The sequence below is a fragment of the Taudactylus pleione genome, unplaced genomic scaffold (assembly GCF_031769625.1).
Source record: "Taudactylus pleione unplaced genomic scaffold, aTauple2 ptg000181l, whole genome shotgun sequence".
Classification (NCBI taxonomy): domain Eukaryota; kingdom Metazoa; phylum Chordata; class Amphibia; order Anura; family Myobatrachidae; genus Taudactylus; species Taudactylus pleione.
The window spans coordinates 9241301-9262131 of record NW_028284583.1 but is presented as its reverse complement, the minus strand read 5'-3'; the positions used below and the strand labels follow the sequence as shown (position 1 = coordinate 9262131).

The 20831-nt window shown below is 40.1% G+C and overlaps 1 protein-coding gene across 3 annotated transcripts in view; it reads right to left on the bottom strand.

The window, feature by feature from the left end:
* The window catches only part of HECW1 (HECT, C2 and WW domain containing E3 ubiquitin protein ligase 1), a 480815-nt gene that overhangs the window by 372825 nt on the left and 87159 nt on the right, over window positions 1-20831 (bottom strand). Inside the window, exon 2 of one of the 3 annotated variants that reach the window (XM_088476052.1) lies at window positions 2444-2501. The exons of the other annotated variants lie outside the window; for them this stretch is intronic. Coding sequence (XP_088332178.1) covers window positions 2444-2470 — 27 coding nt within the window. The 5' untranslated portion in view covers window positions 2471-2501. The remainder of the gene's footprint in view (window positions 1-2443; window positions 2502-20831) is intronic. 3 annotated transcript variants of the gene reach the window in all.

Here is a 20831-nt window from a genome sequence, read left to right as displayed (position 1 = left end):
AGGGGGGAATTCAATTACCAGTGGTAATTACGGGAGATATCCTCAGGCTTTAACACGAGTTATCAGGGGTAAATGCACAGGATCTGTGATAAATTCACTGACTTGTGCGTTAACTGGTAGTTATCACCAGATAATTGCACAGTTAATAGGCCTTTCTTTTCGGATCTCAGGATGAGGGCCGGAGATCAATGAGCACCCGTTCAGTTAACCGGGCTAATTGAATCTCGACCTATCTCTAAGGGACAAAAGAAAATACTGTACTATTTTTCAATACTTTATATTTTAGCATTACAGAAAAAACGTAACTGCTTAGTTCAATTTAGCATAAATTCTTCCTTATTATATTTAAGGGATTATTCAGTTTGCTAATTCAAACAGCATGAATTTCAAATGTCTCAGTAGTGCACTGTTACTGCGTAAATTGCTGTGTATCCTATTTGAAGCCAAGCATTTTTTTTATATGATATAATAGAAAATACTGCTATTTTTGACAAATTTCCCAAGACTAGCTGGCTGTGGAGAAAAATATTTTGTTAGCTCTTTATTTGTTTACATCTCTTTCTGGCATTTAGGCTTCCATGTATTAAAGGGAGATAAGTCCTTCCTCATAGGGCTTTTCAACATCTACTGAAGGGTAGACGCTGCCGGCGTGTCAGGTGGGTGGTGTGGGGGGCGTGTCTTGTTACTCATGTCATTGTGGCCCCCAACCCTCCCTATAATTAGAATGAATTGCTGTGATTACTGGCATTGTCATGCAGGGGCAAGGACCATCCAAAGCAAATCACATCATCGACCGTCCGGACTGCTGTTGGCCCACAAGCGGTATCCGGGAGCCGGGCCACTCTTCTGTTAGAGAGTAAGCAAGTGTGCACCAGGTACCTAGAGAGTTGTGAGTGCCCTCTTATTCTGTGATGTGATATATTAATCATGTAGAAGATAATTTACTTATGATTACTTCAATCTGTCCACAATTAATTGAATTAAAGGGCTGGCTATTTAAAACTTTTACATTTCTATTGTCATATACTGTATATGAACAATTTTTTCAACCTACATTATTCTGTTATTTATCTTTCAATTATGGTGTCATGAAATATGCAGATTTACATCTCTGCCAACTAGACCTAAACTGTATAGTTTTTCCAGAATTCCAGGCCTGCATATAGTCAAATTGTGAGACCGTAACAAACTTGTCTACTCTCCCAGAATGTACGGCAGACTCTTATATTTTTGGGGAGTTGATCAGACCACAATGGGTCTTGAAGACCCGATTCTCAGCAGATCACGTTACCATAGCTCAGCACCCTGTGCGTGATGCTGCGTCTTGCAGCACTGCATGGCAGGGGCAGATTCATAATGACACGAACGCCCTGACTCACCCCTTTTAGGGGTTGCCTGTATCTCCCCTTTGGGAACTCTGCTGGAGGGGAAAGAATAAAATGACTGTATGAAATAAATTGTGTGCATGTACAAGGTGCTTTTGATTTCAGGTTTAATATTGTCATGTATTTTCTCATGTGTTAAATGCTATTTGCATGTGAAAAGTAATCATGTAACTTATAAAAAAGAATATTCATTTTTAATGAAGACAGTACTTTTAGTTGTTTTCAATATTATCATATTTTAGTATTAGATTTATGAAGCTAGTTTAAATACAAAAAAGCACACATAAAACACATGGAAGATTTTCCTAATGAATCCTTAACAGTAATTGTACAAATTAAATAAACCTGGTATTTTAACTGGATGACCTTTAAGACCAAGGTCTAGTCCGTGAGATTAATTGCTGGATACAAATCGGAAGACATGTGACCAATGGGTCCCTTGGGAACTACATATGTGACTTTTACACAGTGACAATATAAAAGATGCATGTGTTGCTGGTCCCATACATATCTACTGAGATTTGACTTATGCTATTAATCTCACACAATCCCAGCACTAAATATCTCCAGTGTAGCCTTATCTTAAATCATATCATCGGACATGGGAGTATATGTGATTATAGCAGTTGTAGATGTAAAACTCTAAGGGCTCGCTCAGACGCTTTGCAATCCACAGCTCAACAGCCTCAGCTGTCACTCTGAGCAGCAGAGTGTGCACGCGCCAATTATACCAGCGCCTGAATGATTTTCCAAGCTCACAATGCTTTCACTTGGAATTCAGTATGAGAAATGACTCTACATACATCTGTCTTATCTAGTCCTACAATTCTATACTGTAATCGGGCCTTATACTGTATGTGTTGTCTGCTCTACTGCTGTTTACCTTCGGGAGTTATTACAGTATATGCAAGCAAATAAAATGCTTTGGTTAAATGGAATGATATTGGTTTGATCAAGAAATAAGGCAGCTGAGGGCTATGATGCATTCCATTATGAATGGTTAGTGAATTTATAATGGAATGGCATGGGTGGAATTATAATTATAAAGACACACTGACCTTAACACTACACAGGTGCAGCAGCATAATGACCCGCCAACTGCAAGCACATCAATTCCTAGAGGAAAGTCCAATGAAATTAACTCAGCAATAGGTCCATATACATTAAACACAATGTACATTATATTATTGTTAAATAGGTAAAAATAATCTTGAAGCCATTAAAGAAAAATGAATCCTATATGCAAAAGTGCTTTATAACCTTAAAGAATATATACATATACATGAAAACTTTTTCAGAAACCATAATGATGGCTATATATCTAGAAATCTAGATAAAGGAAAAGTATTGTTGCCCATAGCAATAAGTGTAATATTTCTAGTACAATTTAGAAAATGAAAGCAAACATCTGATTGGTTGCTGTGGACAAAACCAACTATTTCTTTGTTTTGAATAGTTTTCATAAATGTCTTAAAATTTATTTGTAAATGTACTTTTTGGGTCTATGGAAAGGGGTTACATGTGCACATTTAATGTTAGGTTCATTTAACTAACAAACATAACTGAAGCACAGTAGCTGCAAGTATGTAATACAGAAACATGACACACTGTTTAATTGATAAATTCAATAGGAAACAAAAAAGGAGACTTTGTCAATGGATAACACTAGGAAATTACTGGTAAGTTGCAGCCAGTGAGTGACTAAAGCAATGTTTTGGGTATCTCTTTTTATTCAGGAAAACCTCTACTGTAAGTTTCCCTGAATCCCACTATAGCTAAAGCTATCATAAACTGGTTATATGAAAATCAATCTCCCCCTCATCCATTACAGATGACCAGTTAGTCCATTTATGACTGCTTTCAGCAAGTAAACAAGACATTCTAATTGTCTATTAGACACCATTATGTCTGCATAAGGTTCCTAACATAACCAGCAGCGGCTCCTTACCTGTCTGGCTGGAGAGTCTGCAATTGTGCAGGATTGCAATCCCACATGCACACAAATTAGCAAACTGACAAGCTTCTATGGACTACATTGGCTGCAGCCCCTAGTAGTTGGTAAGGGCTGCTGTGATAGCAGGGAGTGACTTCAATGAGAAGCGCTCACTGCTATCGCAGTCTGGACTGGCAGTCCCAGGGAGAGAAAACACAGCCTCCTGGAAATGCCTGTCTGGCTGTCATCAGCAGGGAGTGCTTCCAATGGGAAGTCACTGCCACTGCTAGTCAGACCCTGCGGGGGGAGGATTTTTCCTGGACTGGGGGGTGGGGGCTGCAACCCCTAGTTAAAAACCGCCACTAGTTATAACGTATATACAATTTTAAAATCACTGCCGAGATATTTCATAAACAGCACATCAAAATGTTATTGACATTGAGAATATCTGACACACAAACATGGGTGACATATAAACAGGTGGAATAAATGCATGTTCTACAGAATATGTGACATAATATTACGTTGACAATGACAATACAATGGTAGACCATTATTATTACATTTTATTTATAAGGATCCACAAACTGTACACTGCAACGTACAGGGTAAACACATAAAACAGTAACACAGTATCAGAACATAAATACAATATACAAAGGCAGATCATAGCATAAGTACATAGCATAAGTGACAAACATTAATATCACAACATAGACTAGGTAAGATGAATAACAGGAGCAAGGCTAGTGAACTTGATGAAGCTAGCAGGAGCACACAGAGGCAAGTCAGCACTCAGTGATCCAGAGATAGTCACTGAAGGGGAGAAGGACACGGGAGAAGAACAGAGCACTGGTGACATGGATGATACTAGGAAGGAACAAGAGGATGGAGGGAATTGCCCATAAGAGCTTACATATTAAGGGGAAGGGGTGAACAGCTGGAGGATGAACTGGGAACAGAGAACTGTATTGAGTTATCAGAGTTATTGTGGTAAAAAAGGCGCAGCAACACCTTTTCTTCCTGCGGAGATTGAAGTAGGTTTGTCTGAGTACAGAGACGCTGCTAAGTTTTTATCGTTGTATAATAGAGAGTGTCCTGACTTATGGGATTATCACATGGTTTGGGAATTGTACTGCTGCAGATCGGGGTGCTCTTGAGCGGGTGGGTAAGACTGCAAGCAAAATAATAGGAGTGAAATTACCTCAAATTCAAGTTGTCTATGAGAGTAGAGTATTAAAGCGGGCTAGAGGCATCCTAGCTGATCCTAGTCATCCCACTTATATGGTGTTCGAAAGATTACCATCAAATATACGTTTTAGGAGTGCGCGCGCACATACAAAACAGTTATATAATAGCTTCTTTCCAGTACCTGTTCGTCTATTGAACCGTTAAAATGCACTAACCTGAGTATTATGGAAATGTTTTACTGGTTTGTTTTATACGCTGAAGTGTTTGTAAATTTACATTTCGTTGACAATTTAACATGTTCTGTTTTGTTGTTGATGACAATAAAGTGTATTGTATTGTATTGTAGAAGGGCTGGTAAACTTTAATAAAAAGGTATATTTTAAGGCATGTGAGAAATGGGGTAGGGGAGGGAACTGATATGGAGGAAGAATTGTTGAATGTTCAACACACTAAACAATACATTGTTGAATTGTTAGAGGCAGTGGTAGTGGGCTACTACAAGTGCAGGTGACAAAAGAGCTCCCACCATAAAGCTCAGACCACGGTTGTTAATATTAATAATCAATACTGAATATTTGTAGCATATCTTCAATGCCACAGATACAGTAGACCACCGATTTATGAAATTTACAGGGTCAAATATAGTCGGTGTATTACTGTAACCAACATTTAATAGATATATTTAGACATTGGGTGGGAACTCCTAAATATTATTGCCCATTCATACAGTATTCTATTTGATCTGTAAATTTGTTTCCCATGTTTTTGCATAGCTAATTTATTGTCTTCTGAATTACAGTGGTATTAAAATGTAATGGGGCCGATACATCTGAGATGGACCCTGGGGAATCGGGGGAAATTAGCATGTTGAACAATCTCGATTCTCTGATCCCAACCCAAAAATAATCAGAATCGGTAAGTCGGGGATTTTTAACATGTTGAATTTCATTGATGGCAGCTGACAGATCGCCGACCATTGATGGCCGCTGATAGGTGTCTCAGATCGTGGATCGGATCAGCAGAACGTAGAATCAGGGATGTCAGTAACCTCACCTCTTAACAAGTTCTGACCCACTTCACCTTCAGTTATACTTTCCATGTATTCTCTGCTTGAGTATAAATAAGTAGAATGAAAGGAAACGGCGTTACATAGCCATCTAAAAAAATACAACAGGTGATATGAATCTATGTTAGTTTTTTTTATCAAATTAGCAATTATAAAACTGGTAGTACCGTAAAGAGCCAATTTATCAAACTAATTATGTCCTTAAAACATGCAAAAATATCTGTTTCCACATGTTTAAGGCAAAATCTTCTGACCCCTTCCAGGTGAGCTGGGGATATTCCCGATCCTAATTGCATGTGTTATACTATGCACATACGTGGCCTGACGGCCGGGCATGCAAAGTTGTACATCCAGGTATGAACCTGGCAGTATTGTGATGACAAAAGCCATAACCAGGGCCCTAACTAGGGTAGTGCGGCCTGTGCCATGGCACAGGGCACCGCAGGACAAGGGGCGCTGTTCGGGCCTGTCATTTTTTGTTTATTATCATTCTCACTTACGTAGCTTCCTCTTATTTCATCCCCAGCATCTCCTGGCCTCCCCTATCTCTTCCCTGGCCCTTCCCCATGAGGCCATTCACCTTTTCTGGGTGCGTTATGTCCCTATTTGAAAAATAGGGGGGGCCCAATGCTCTTTATGGCACAGGGCACCCAAAAGTCTAGTTACGGCTCTGGCCATAACTATACTGTTTTCTTTTTTCGCCGGGACAGCCTTTTATTGGAAGTCCTTTCGATAAATAGGACAACATAATAATTCTCAATGTCACGGCTTGTGGCAATAAGACATGAAAATTAACAGAGGCATTTCACAAAAACTGATAACTAGTTCCCTAAATGTCTCAAATATCTGTAGAAAACCTAGAATACAGTCAGGTGCATAAATATTGGGACATTGTCAGAATCTTCATATTTTGGCCTCTATTCACCACCACAATGGCTTTGAAATGTTGTGCTTTAACTGCAGACTTTCAGATTTAATTTGAGGGTAATTACATCCAAATCAGGTGAACGGGGTAGGAATTACAACGGTTTCTATATGTGCCTCCCACTTTTTAAGGGGCCAAAAGTAATGGGATAAACTAAACAATCCTAAATCTAACTTTCACTTTTTAATACTTTGAGGGGTATTCAATATGGGAGCGAAAAGTCCGTGCTGGACTTTTCGCTCCACATCGGAGATTTTTCAGGGATAAAGTATCGGGTGCGCGCCCGCTTTATCCCCGTATTCAATATAAAATCTACGAAAACGGGACCTGGCGAAGTGGGATTTGCGATAAACTACGAAATTTTCCTTGAAAAAATTGTAGGACCCCCCTAAAGTTGTAAAAACATGGGGGATCACTATGGGTACCCCCGTTTTAGCCTGCAAATGAAAGTCGGGGATTTAAATAGCCGCAGCAGGTGTTTTTTTCCCGACATTGAAGAAGTGTTGCAGAAGAGCACTTAGGTTATTTTTTTCATTTTTTTAAGTGGGCCCATCAAATTTGGGGTACATGAAACAGGGTACTAGCATATTTTTATATCACTAAAATAAGTTTTTAAAAATTCTGCAACAATGCACCTGCCGCTAATAGCCTATTCTAGAATACACCTGCCGCATACTTGCAGAATAGCCCTGAACCTATTTCCCTATTTTTAAACACATTTTTCCCATTATTTTTTTTTCACCCCAATTTTTTAATTAATTTTTTGGGGTGTCCATATTTTTTTTTTTTTACACAGTTCTTTTTAAAATGTCATTCCCAGGGGTGCAGGCTATTTTTTTTAAGCCTGCCCCCCTAAACTCCAATTCTGCACCTTTTTTTGCCACCTATTCAGTGGTGAAAAGTTATCCCCATTTTTTTTCAAAGACTTTTCGAACCTCCGAAAAGTCTTTGAAATTGAATACAGTGTAAAGCTAAAACCTGCGATAATGACGTCATAGGTGCAATATTAACGCAAAAACTGAGTTTTCACTCCATATTGAATTCCCCTATTTGTTGCAAATCCTTTGCAGGCAATTACAGCCTGAAGTCTTGAACGCATAGACATCACCAGACGCTGAGTTTCATCCCTGGTGATGCTCTGCCAGGCCTCTACTGCAAATGTCTTCAGTTCCTGCTTGTTCTTGGGGCAATTTCCCTTCAGTTTTGTCTTCATCAAGTGAAATGCATGCTCAATCGGATTCAGGTCATGGGATTGACTTGGCCATTGCATAACATTCCACTTTTTAGCCTTCAAAAACTCTTTGGTTGCTTTTGCAGTATGCTTCGGTTCATTGTCCATCTGCACTGTGAAGCGCCGTCCAATGAGTTCTGAAGCATTTGACTGAATATGAGCATATAATATTGCCCAAAACACTTCAGAATTCATTCTGCTGCTTTTGTCAGCAGTCACATCATTAATAAATACAAGGGAACCAGTTCTATTGGCAGCCATACATGCCCACGCCATGACACTACCACCACCATGCTTCACTGATGAGGTGGTATGTTTTGGATAATGAGCAGTTCCTTTCCTTCTCCATACTCTTCTCTTCCCATCACTCTGGTACAAGTTGATCTTTGTCTCATCTGTCCATAGGATGTTGTTCCAGAACTGTAATGGCTTTTTTAGATGTTGTTTGGCAAACTCTAATCTGGTCTTCCTGTTTTTGAGGCTCACCAATGGTTTACATCTTGTGGTGAACCCTCTATATTCACTCTTGTGAAGTCTTCTCTTGATTGATGACTTTGACACATATACACCTACCTCCTGGAGAGTGTTCTTGATTTGGCCAACTGTTGTGAAGGGAAATAATTCTTCTGTCATCCACCACAGTTGTTTTCCGTGGTCTTCCAGGTCTTTTGGTGTTGCTGAGCTCTCCGATGCGTTCTTTCTTTTTACAAATGTTCCAAACAGTTGATTTGGCCACACCTAATGTTTTTGCTATCTCTCTGATGGGTTTGTTTTGATTTTTCAGCCTAATGATGGCTTGCTTCACTGATAGTGACAGCCCTTTGGATCTCATATTGAGAGTTGACAGCAACTGATTCCAAATGCAAATATCACACCTAGAATCAACTCCAGACCTTTTACCTGCTTAATTGATAATGAAATAACGAGGGAATAGCCCACACCTGTCCATGAAATAGCTTTTGAGTTGATAGTCCCATTACTTTTGGCCCCTTAAAAAGTGGGAGGCACATATAGAAACCGTTGTAATTCCTACCCCGTTCACCTGATTTGGATGTAATTACCCTCAAATTAAATCTGAAAGTCTGCAGTTAAAGCGCATCTTGTTTGTTTCATTTCAAAGCCATTGTGGTGGTGAATAGAGGCCAAAATATGAAAATTCTGACAATGTCCCAATATTTATGCACCTGACTGTATATACAGTAATAATATAAGTTAATTTTTAAATAACATACAAAACTAAAAAAAAAAAACATATTCATGGTCTTTTCTGGAAAGCTGGACATTGTTCGATCTCAAAATTACAATTGTTCCTTAGTCTACACTTTAACAATGCACAATAAATGCTCAAACAACAGGGTTTCATGTCAATAGCTTACGCTTTAGACAATAGGATTCAAATTCTGCTTCTCCTTAACCACTGACTGAGTGGTATAAATTGTGTTATATTATGTTCAATTAAATAGAGTATATTACCTGGTGCTATAATCTTGTTGCCATAGAAACAAGCAAATATCATGTTATTCAAGTATATTTCTGATAAATAAGAATATTTTAATGAGGCATTCCTGCTTTATGTTTAAAATACATATCAACATTACAAATTGGGAGATAGTCACACAGAACAGAGCCAGCAAAATTGTATGATGAATTAAAACGGTTTCCACCTACACTTCAGAAACCCAAGAGAATCTTTTGAAATGTATCAAGTAATATATTCCAGTTAAAAGTAATGTTTTTTATTTGCTATGGTACCAGTTCCAGCATTTTTACAAACAGTATTTGAAGCAGCAAGGCTTTGATAAATAACCTTTTAAGTAGAAAGACAACCTTGATGTTCTTTATCGCCACCATGAGATAGATAAGGTTCCAGAGGTACTGTACTGCATGGTGAATATCTGATGATTACGTAAAGGCAAAGCAATGCCTACGGGAGGAAAAATGGGAGAGGAGGAAGAGTACTTTTGCATTTCATGTCAGGCCAAGTGACAGTGAGGTACCTGAGGACTGCTGGTCCTTTCATGAGATATTTTCATGATATCAATCTTAACAAGTATACACACAATGCTTTCAGTATAGACAAATGTCTTCTCTGGTACAGGCATCTAATTTTAAAGTGATAGTTAACCTAACTGGAGACTTTTACCTTAAAAATGATCTAAAGCTGGGTGTACACACTTACCAAACAGCCACTCAATGCCTGGCCAGACATCACAACTGGGCGGGCATTTAAATTTGATGCAATCCCCGCAGTCAGTGTACGGGAGGTTGGTGGGACACCCATACACACATGCAGATGCACCAATATATCTGCAGGATATATCGGCATCGGCTGTGCTGCAGGGCCGATCCGATATGCCTGTGAACGACGTTGTTCACAGATATATCAGGTGTACACACCCGCTGATGCGATGCCGGTATATAGGTTGAGTCTCCCATATCCAAAATGCTTGTGACCAGGTTTATTTTGGATATCGGAATATTCCGTATTTTGGAATATTTGCATAAAATAAAGAAATATTTTGGGAATGGGACCCGAATCTAAACACAGAATGCATTTATGTGTTATATACATCTTATACACACAGCCTGCAGGTCATTTTATACTATATTTTTAATAATTTTGTGCATAAAAAAAGTTTGTGTACATACATGGAATTCATATATGTTTCATATACACCTTATACACACAGCCTGAAGGTTATTTTATACTATATTTTTAATAATTTTGTGCATAAAAAAAGTTTGTGTACATACATGGAATTCATTTATGTTTCATATACACCTTATACACACAGCCTGAAGGTTATTTTATACTATATTTTTAATAATTTTGTGCATAAAAAAAAGTTTGTGTACATACATGGAATTCATATATGTTTCATATACACCTTATACACACAGCCTGAAGGTTATTTTATACTATATTTTTAATAATTTTGTGCATAAAAAAAAGTTTGTGTACATACATGGAATTCATTTATGTTTCATATACACCTTATACACACAGCCTGAAGGTTATTTTATACTATATTTTTAATAATTTTGTGCATAAAAAAAAGTTTGTGTACATACATGGAATTCATATATGTTTCATATACACCTTATACACACAGCCTGAAGGTTATTTTATACTATATTTTTTATAATTTTGTGCATAAAAAAAAGTTTGTGTACATACATGGAATTCATATATGTTTCATATACACCTTATACACACAGCCTGAAGGTTATTTTATACTATAGTTTTAATAATTTTGTGCATAAAAAAAAATTTGTGTACATACATGGAATTCATTTATGTTTCATATACACCTTATACACACAGCCTGAAGGTTATTTTATACTATATTTTTGGGATTGTAACTGTGTTGCTGAAGTAGTTAATTTTGTGTGAGGAAGGTTAATTTATTGATGATGGAATGATATTGTAAATTGTTCAAAAATACTCTGTATAATATGGCAGTTAATAATACTTTCTGTATTATATGTTAGTCACTGAGATACTCTCTGTATTGTATGGTGGTCACTGATGCTCTCTGTATTATATGGTGGTCACTGATGCTCTGTTTTATATGGCAGTCACTAAGGCTTTCTGTATTATATGGCGGTCACAAATGTTCTCTATATTATTTGGCAGTGACTGACACTATTTGCATTACAGTAAATGGTGGTCTCTGTATTATATGGCGGTCACAGAGGCTCTCTGTTTTATATGGCAGTCACTGAGGCTCTGTATTACTATGGCAGGCACTGATGCTCTCTGTATTATATGGCAGTCACTGATACTCTCTGTAGTACAGAATATAGCAGTCATGGATGCTCTTTGTATTATATGGTCACTAATGCTCTCTGTTTTGTATAGTGGTCACTGATGCTCTCTGTATTGTATGGCATTCACTGCAATCCTCTGTGGTGGGTGAGGCAGATTATGTACAGGCAGTGATACTTACCACTGAGTCTTGAGATAGTGAAGTCTGCCTCCTCAATTTAAAAGTGAACACACCCCTGAACCACAGAATAAATGCAGCATTCACTGGCATCTTAATGTAATGTGTTTTGCTCTCTCCCTACAAACATTTTCAGTCTTTACAATTTTGATGCTTTATTCAAGCATCAAGGGTAACCACTATCTACCAAGGAGGGGAGGCAGACAAAGTGCTGAGTCTTTGCCCCGGGTGACAAAAAGCCTTGCTTCAATTATGATAATTAGCTAATACCCCTTCTGTATGTGAAAAAAAGCCATCTTTAATAAATAGACCCCTAATACTTCTCTGTGGAGTTAGATGCATACATTACATCAGAGAGAGGATGTTACTAGTGCAGCGGCAGGCAGAGAAATATTTTCTATAATTGTAAATTGGATAGGAATCTGAATCTACAAATATTGGACAGTTCACTGGGGAAAGTCTAATCTATTACACACTGCACTCCAGTCTAATTAAAAGTATAGACAGTCAGGACAAAAAGCGACAATACAAGTAATCCCAGAGAGGTACATTAAGATAGCATCAGTTATGATATACGGCTCAAGGGACTGAATATCATACTAGTAGTACAACTAAAACTGACTGTTTAATCACTGACAGAGTAGTGCCGAAATATAAGGGCGGTCGAATACTCGCCTAGATTATAATGTTGACCATTTCAGGGAATGAGTTATGTTGGAATAAGCAACACAGAGCAAGTGTATATCATATTATATAACTGCCTACACACTACATTTAACTTACACATAGGCTGCACTTAAGGACCTAATGGTGAAATTAATGAAATGTGATACCATAACAATACTGCATTTTATCTCAGTGTTCCTAGCAAGACAGTTATAATTACAGATATTCAATTGACAATCCCTAGGAGATCATGTTGCCATACCCAAATGGCACAGAGTTTAGATATATGATATATATAATTTAATAGAAGAAAGAAGGGGGATATAACTCAATATAAATAGTCACCTGCTTATTGTGACTCTCATTAAAACCATTAGCATATAAGCTAAAACAGAGCACTTACTCAAAACAAGATAATATAAACAAATATTTGAGTTTAATTAATACTGCATTCTCACAATGAATAGATCGAATTACAGGATTTTAATTAGGCTCAATTATACTGAATATTTAAAAGGTATATTGTGGAAGACCTGAAGGAAGGAGCTCGCATAGGCGTAATGTGTAGGAGCTAATAGATGGGATGCAGTCAGGAAGCCGATGGTCGAAATGCCAACCGCCGGCTTCCCGACTGTGCAATCCCGACAGGGGACTAATGATAGGCGTCGAAATCCTGACGTCTATTATTATCCGTACGCCGGGAGCCTGACACCCAGCATACCGAACGAAGGTAAGCCGGGCGGCAGGCGCGGACAGCCACAGGGTTTTAGGTTTGGGGCTCCCGGGGGGACTCAGTCTTAGACCCCCGGGAGGGTTAGGCTAGGGGAAGGGGGGTTTAGGCACCCCCAGGGGGAGGTTAAGGTTAGGCACCCCCCCGGGAGACTTAGGTTTAGGCTGCGGGGAAGGGGGGATTAGGTTTAGGCACTTAAAGGGGGGTTAGGGTTAGGCACTTGGGGGGAAGTTAGGCACCTCTAAGGGAGGGTTAGGGAGGGGAGAGGGTTAGTAATAGTAAAAAAACTTACCTGTCGGGATCTTCTCTTGCCGGTCTTCCGGCGTCGGGATTTGAACCGTCTGGCAGCGTTTAATACTGATCCCATAGGGTAGCATTCTTGTAATATGTTGAGGCTGAGGGGTTCGAGTGGCCTTGATTTACTGAGGATGGTCTAAATGGTGTAATTGGCAATGGTGTCATGTCGGAGGGCCAAATGTTGAGGTTGTCATCCGTCCGGGATTCCTCAGGACTGTCTAGAAATCATAAGATCTGCCTGGAGTCTGGAGGGCTTTTAATACTAGCAAGCAGTATCTGGAAATCTCAAAAATACTGACACTGTAAGTGTGCCCACCTCCTGCTCGCTCCTGCACAATGGTAGTCACTAGATGTCATACGGCCATAAGGGCCGCTTGATGTTATGTGCTGGGCAGACAAAGAGGACGGGATCATATAGGCAGTTTGACTGGTGACAAGAGAGGAGAAAAGGATGGATAGATAGAATATGATGTGGAGAGGTTGAGAGCTGCAGTGGCATCACTATAATGTGAAGGAGTGGTGGGGGTTGGCATTGGTGTAATGTGGAGGGATTGATGATTGGGGGCAGCATCAGTAAAATGTGGAGGGGCTATGGGTTGAAGTGGCATTAGTGTAATGGGCAGGGGCTGAGAAATGGGAGTGGCATTGATGTAATGTGGAGGGGCTTATTGATGCGAGAGGCAATGGTGTAATGTGAGGGCTGAGAGATGGCTGTGGCATTGTTGTAATGTGTAGGGGTTGAGAGATGAGGATAGCATTAATGTGATATGTAAGGGCTGAGAGATGAGAATGGCATTAATGTGATGTGTAAGGGCTGAGAGGTGGGTGTCATAGGTACTGTGAAGGGGCTGTGAGGTTGGGATGGCATTTGTGTGATATGAAGGGGGTGGAGGAGGCATTGGTTTAATGTAAAGGAACTAAGGGTTTTTGGTGTAATATGGAGAGGCTGAGGGTTGGAGGTGGCATTAGTGTATTAAAGAGAGGTTGTGGTAGGCGTGCCATTTGTGTATTTTAAAGGAGACAAGAGTGGCATTGGTGGTACTGAGAGGTAGTACTGTAATGCTGATTGTTGTAGCATGTACGCGGATGGGGTAGTTATTGATGTAATTGAGATGCTAATAATGTAATATGGGGGTAAAATAGGGGATATTGGTCTATTTGTAAAATGTAAATACTTTTCATTTAATTTTAGCCCTGGCTAGGGTGCTAGTGTCCAGCAATTGTTCACCTTTCCAGGAGGTCAATAGTATCTATCTTTTTTCCAAACAAACCCCAACATTTCAATATCCGTCCAAGCCGCAACTGAGCTTAAGATAACAGCGGCTAGTGAAAAAACAGGTAAACGAGGCTATGTTTGCCACATTTCTCAAAAGTTTTGGGACTGTCTCATACACTTATGAATTTGTCCTGAATGTAGTAAAGTATGTCTCTCTTCATCCTGGTCTTCTTTGAGGGGAGCAAAATGAACCTAACAGTGGTGCTTGGAGGATGGCCTAATACTGTCTAAAAGAATGTTATACCCCTTGCGATTTAGTCGCTCGTACACCTACCACATGATGTCACTTTCAGAATAGTTTCCAGGACCACTTCAAATTCTCAATTCAAGGGCTACATAGGTTGAGCAATCAGCTGTGAACGGAGGATCCACGAAGAGGGACGGCTTGTCACTGTACCGGGAAACAGCATTGCATCGCTGGAGCGGACACCACGAGAGAGCTGTGGAGCGGCACCGCATACAGGAGGATAGTGAGTATTGCGGAGGACTTTGTGACCCATACTCCACATCACTATATGTCAACTACAAATCTTATTAACTTTTTTGACTGGGTGACCAAGGAAATAGATAAAGTGGGGGGGGGAGAGCATATAAATAGCTTATCTAGACTTTAGTAAGGCTTTTTGACACTCTTCCACATCGCAGACTGTTAAATAAACTGGAGAGCATGGGATTGGATACAAAGATAGTTGAATGGATAAGATCATGGCTGCAGGATAAGAAACAGAGAGTTGTAGTAAACGGAGTGCAGTCTCAAGAGGGAAATGTTACCAGTGGAGTACCAGAGGGATCTGTACTTGGACCAGTGCTTTTTATAATATTTATTTGTGACATTGCAAATGGTATTGAAGGGAAACTATGCAATTTTGCAGATGACACAAAGGTATGCAATAGGGTAGACACACCAGGAACGTGGCAACTACAGTTTAATAAACAACAGACAGACGGGACTGCGCTCTAGATACCCAAATTGTGAGATGGCAGAAATACCATATAGCAGTCAGAATTTACCAAAAATCTTTGGTTTTAATCACATATGAAAACTCATACAAATATATATAATAAAACAATGAAAATACATAGCATGCTAATTACTGATAAATGAACTGCTGATTGATAAATATCTGGATGTCAATCCAGGCTATCATTCAAATAATCAATATAAAATATTATCCCGCAAGAACATATCATACTAATGCTGAGCATACACGGCAAGATAAAATGTCTGTCAGACCGACAGACATTTTATCTGGCCGGCTGCCAGCCGCAGATGTCCGCAGCATACACTGTGAGAGAAATCTCACAGTGTATAGCCCGACATCCGCGCTCCGCCCCCGGGGGAGGAGACATTTCCCTATTCCTTCTGTAGGAAGGAACACAGGAAATGTCTGTCTGTCGGCCGCGCTGGGCATACACTGCCCGATGCGGCCGACAGTTACCGGGTAAATATCGCATCGGACGGGCATGCTGGACAATCCAGCATGCCCCACCGAGCAATATTTAACCCTCGGTCGCCCTCCTCACGCTACAATTATCGCGGCGATCCGCTGATATCGGGCGGATCGTCCCGATAATTGCAGCGTGTATGGCCAGCATTAGGAAAGTGTATATTGGATCTCCTTAGGATACATAAAAGTTAATTGATTCGCTGTTTAAAACTTTCAATTGAAGAAATGGAAGAATCCATGATGAATGGTGTGCACACAGATTTAGTATCTCATTAAGTAATGTCCGTCTCCACAGGATAAGAGACTATTGTTTTGGCTAAGTGAAGTCTCCTGCAGTGTCACAGCAAGCAGCCGCGTTATAAGTACCCGATCAGCTGAATAGTTCCAAGTAGCATACCGAGTCAGGTAGCCCTGCACCGGCAGTATCAATTGGCTTCCGCAGTCTTCCGATGGTCCGGCTGTATAATGTGACCAAGACTGACCGTGCGTGTGGCTATGAGCGGCGTAAGACCTTGCCGCGTCTCCTCCGTATTGTGGATAGATGGACTGAAATGACACACCAGTGTCTAAATCACGGAATTAGGTGTTTGTTATCCAGAAGCATTCAGATGCGTTTCGCCTTTGCATATGAGGGTTTTATCAATGAGTAATGATGATTAGACTTCATCCTTCTTATATACCCACACCAGGGCAGATACTAAATCTGTGTGCACACCATTCATCATGGATTCTTCCATTTCTTCAGTTGAAAGTTTTAAACAGCAAATCAATGAACTTTTATGTATCCTAAGGAGATCCAATATACACTTTCCTTAGTATGATATGTTCTTGTGGGACAATATTTAATATTTTATATTGATTATTTGAATGGTAGCCTGGATTGACATCCAGATACTTAACAATCAGCAGTTCATTTATCAGTAATTAGCATGCTATGTATTTTCATTGTTTTATTATATATACAGTCAGGTGCATAAATATTGGGACATTGACAGTATTTTCAGATTTTGGCCTCTATACACCACCACAATGGCTTTGAAATGAAACAAACAAGATGTGCTTTAACTGCAGACTTTCAGATTTAATTTGAGGGTAATTACATCCAAATCAGGTGAACAGTGTAGGAATCACAACGGTTTCTATATGTGCCTCCCATTTTTAAGGGGCCAAAAGGTCAAATATAGTATTAATGGCACTATACTGGAAACTACTGAAGAAGAAAGGGATCTAGGAGTCACAATTTCAGGTGACTTAAAGGCAAGCAAACATTGTAACAAAGCAATGAGGAAGGCAAGTCAGATGCTTGGTTGCATAGGGAAAGGAATCAGTAGCAGAAAGAAAGAAGTTATAAAACCACTGTATAGGTCATTGGTACATCCTCATGTCGAATACTGTGTTCAGTTCTGGAGGCCATATCTCCAGAAGGATATTAATACAACTAAAATGGTGCAAGGCCTACACCACAAAACGTACCAGGAAAGACTAAAAGATCTTAATATGTATAGTTTGGAGCAGAGAAGGGAAAGGGGGGGCATGATAGAAACATTCCAATATATAAAGGGTTTTAACAAGGTAAAGGAAGGAGACATTCTTCAAAGAAAGAGAAGTATTAGAACAAGAGGACATGTTCTGAAACTGGAGGGTGATAGGTTCAGGGAAAATTTGAGGAAAAATTAATTCACAGAAAGAGTAGTGGACAAGTAGAATAGCCTCCCATTAGAGGTGGTAGAGGCTAAGACTGTAGAGCAATTTAAACATGGTATAGACATAAGGATATCTTTCAGAAGAAAGGTAAGGATCAATAAGAGTTGAGGTAACAATACGTTTAAAAATGGGGCAGACTAGATGGGCCAAGTGGTTCTTATCTCCATCAAATTCTGTGTTTCTATGTTTTACTGTGACACTCCACACAGTAAAGATGGTGCCAGCTGCACACTAGCAGTAACCGAGCGATGACATCATCAGGTCAGGTCGTGCCTCCCACCTCCGACTCTGGGTCCTACAACTAAACATGAATAGGAGAGGAGAGACTGTGGAAGCGCACTGCTCTATATCGCCTCCCCTCGCTCTGGTCTGTCTCCGGTTACAATAAATCATATATTACACTTTACTCAATAATAGTTTGGCCATTCTGTAACCAGAAACATTTGGGTTATGCATCAAAAAACAATGAAACATAACACATATGAAACGTATACCAGTCCACACACTTTTAGGAACACAATCAGAACTTTTTAGCATCAGTCCCTTTGTCATCATATCAGCGACGTTATCTTCACTCGCCACAAAGATGGCGCAGACAGACTTCCTTTCCACTCTCATATGAAGTGATGTCTGATAGCTATGCACTTAGACTGTACATGGTGCTTTGTGCTGTAAGACAACTATATTGCACCTCTATTGTCACACTGTGTTGATGATTTCATCCTGTTTCAGAAAACCCACTTCACATAGTCTTCTTTAGGTATAATCCTTGGCTGACTGCACCTCTGTGGAGGATAGGAACGAACTGCTCTCTAATAATTATACCTTTAATACCTTGTTTGGTGCTTTGCTACAAGGCTTTAAAATTCATCAGTTGCACCGAGCTTAAAAAAATTATTTAATGCATAGAACTGAGATACCCATGGCAAACTCACAATAATTAATATAGTTAAAATAGTTCAGAATTCAATTTAATTGCTTTAAGACTAAGGCCCTCATTCAGACCCACTCGCAAGCGGGCGCACGTACGTTAGGCGTACGTACAAAAATATTTAAATTCAATGGCTCGCTCGTATTTTCGTTCGCATCTAAAATTCCTCCCAAAACTCTGACGACCCCTCCTCTAACTAACGAGCGTACGAAATAGCGAGCGTACATCCCCGAAATGGCTTGAAAGGAACGCACGCACAAGTATAAACAGGAAGTGGCCTTGTCAGATGTCGATTACCTGCTCCTTTATTCTGCCTACCTCCATCAATCGTATCATGCCAATCAATGTATCAATTAGCTTAATTGTTTGTTATTTTCAACACAATGCAAGAAACTTTACTCTTGTCCGTGTTTGTGTTTACCCGCAGAATACGTACGGATGAAACATTCGCTTTTATTGTTCAAAAAACATGTGAACCACAATTAAACAATTGTACTATTGCTGTGGATCCCCGCATATTTCCCTGGGTTCATTTCTTTATTTAAATTTGCTTACGCATGTCACTGCATCAAGCCTATCATAACTCTCCAGAGATTTCTGGCCCTGTCGAACACATGACTCATACACTAACCAATAAAATTGCTCCTGTTAATTTCCAAAATACATTAGCCAATCAGAAAATTTTTACACACTTTATCAAAAATGATTTTTAAGAAAAACACCATTGCCATCATGAGAGCCTCCGCATTCACCAGGCGCGAGCTGCTGGTGCTTACGGAGGTCATGGATCGCCGGATCACCAGCCAGCCTCAACCCATGACCAACCGGCAGAAGCGCTCCGCGTATGCGGAGGCACGGTCCCGCCTGCGGTCCTTCGGCTCACGCCGCAACATCGGGCAGCTGGAGCGCAGGTGGTCCGACCTGCAACGGCGAACGCCCCGCTTGCTGGCATGCTTTCGCATGCAGATCCTGGCAAGTAAGTGTTATGTATTGTGGTTTTAATGTTTGTGTTTGTGGGGCAAACTGCGTGTGCATGTTTTCCTGTCTGTTCTATTTATTATTTGTACTCATATCTGCGTGTGCATGTTTTCCTGTCTGTTCTATTTATTATTTGTACTCATATCTGCGTGTGCATGTTTTCCTGTCTGTTCTATTTATTATTTGTACTCATATCTGCGTGTGCATGTTTTCCTGTCTGTTCTATTTATTATTTGTACTCATATCTGCGTGTGCATGTTTCCCCTCTATTTCTGATTTATTAATTCTACTGCTATTTGGTTTTTTTTTTTTTTTTTTTTAGTTTGGTTGCCCGGATTTGTCCATAAACTAAACGCAATTTCTTTGACATATTTTAGGGGGACAGCCAAGACTCCGCCGTCACCGTCCGTCCAGACGGCGTTCCCGGCCACTATCCCCAACCCCCAGCCAACACTCCACCCCAAATCTTTCCCCTATTCCCCACTCCTCCCCATCCTTCCCAGACCCTCTCCCGGAAATGTCGGGCCTCCTTCCCCTCCGTCCCACTTCCCCCTCTCCTCCACCCACCCCTCTTCCAATTACCCCCTCCCCGGAGTCCATCATAACTCCGCCCCATTCTTTGGGTAATGACGGATCCTCCGAGGAGGATCATGGAGGTTTGCCCGGAGCTCCCGTTTTGTCTCCCGGTATGTTTTTTTTTTTTTTTTTTTTTTTTAAAGCACAAACTGTTTGTATGTAATCATGTGTCGTGCCTTTCTTCGTGTTTTTGTGGCTTGACTTTTGGTGATTGTGAAGGTTTGCCTTTACCTCTTCCTGGTGATTTAAACATACACATATCATACCTGTGGGAATTTGTACCTAGGCCTTGTATTTTTGCCAGCCCCCCCTTTTTTTTTTTTGTTTTGGGTTTAGGAGTGTTTTGGTTGTGTTTTTTTTTTTTTATGTGGATTCCCTATTGTTGTATTAACCCACACACTTTTCTCACCCACAGAGGAACAGAGGCGTCGGCAAGAGGTGGCGGATGTTGTGGGGCAGATGCGCCAACATGTCATCGGCATTCTGGTGGCCCTCGACCGGCTGTCTGGCCTCCTTCGGCAGTAGTTTTTTTATTTTTGTTATATTT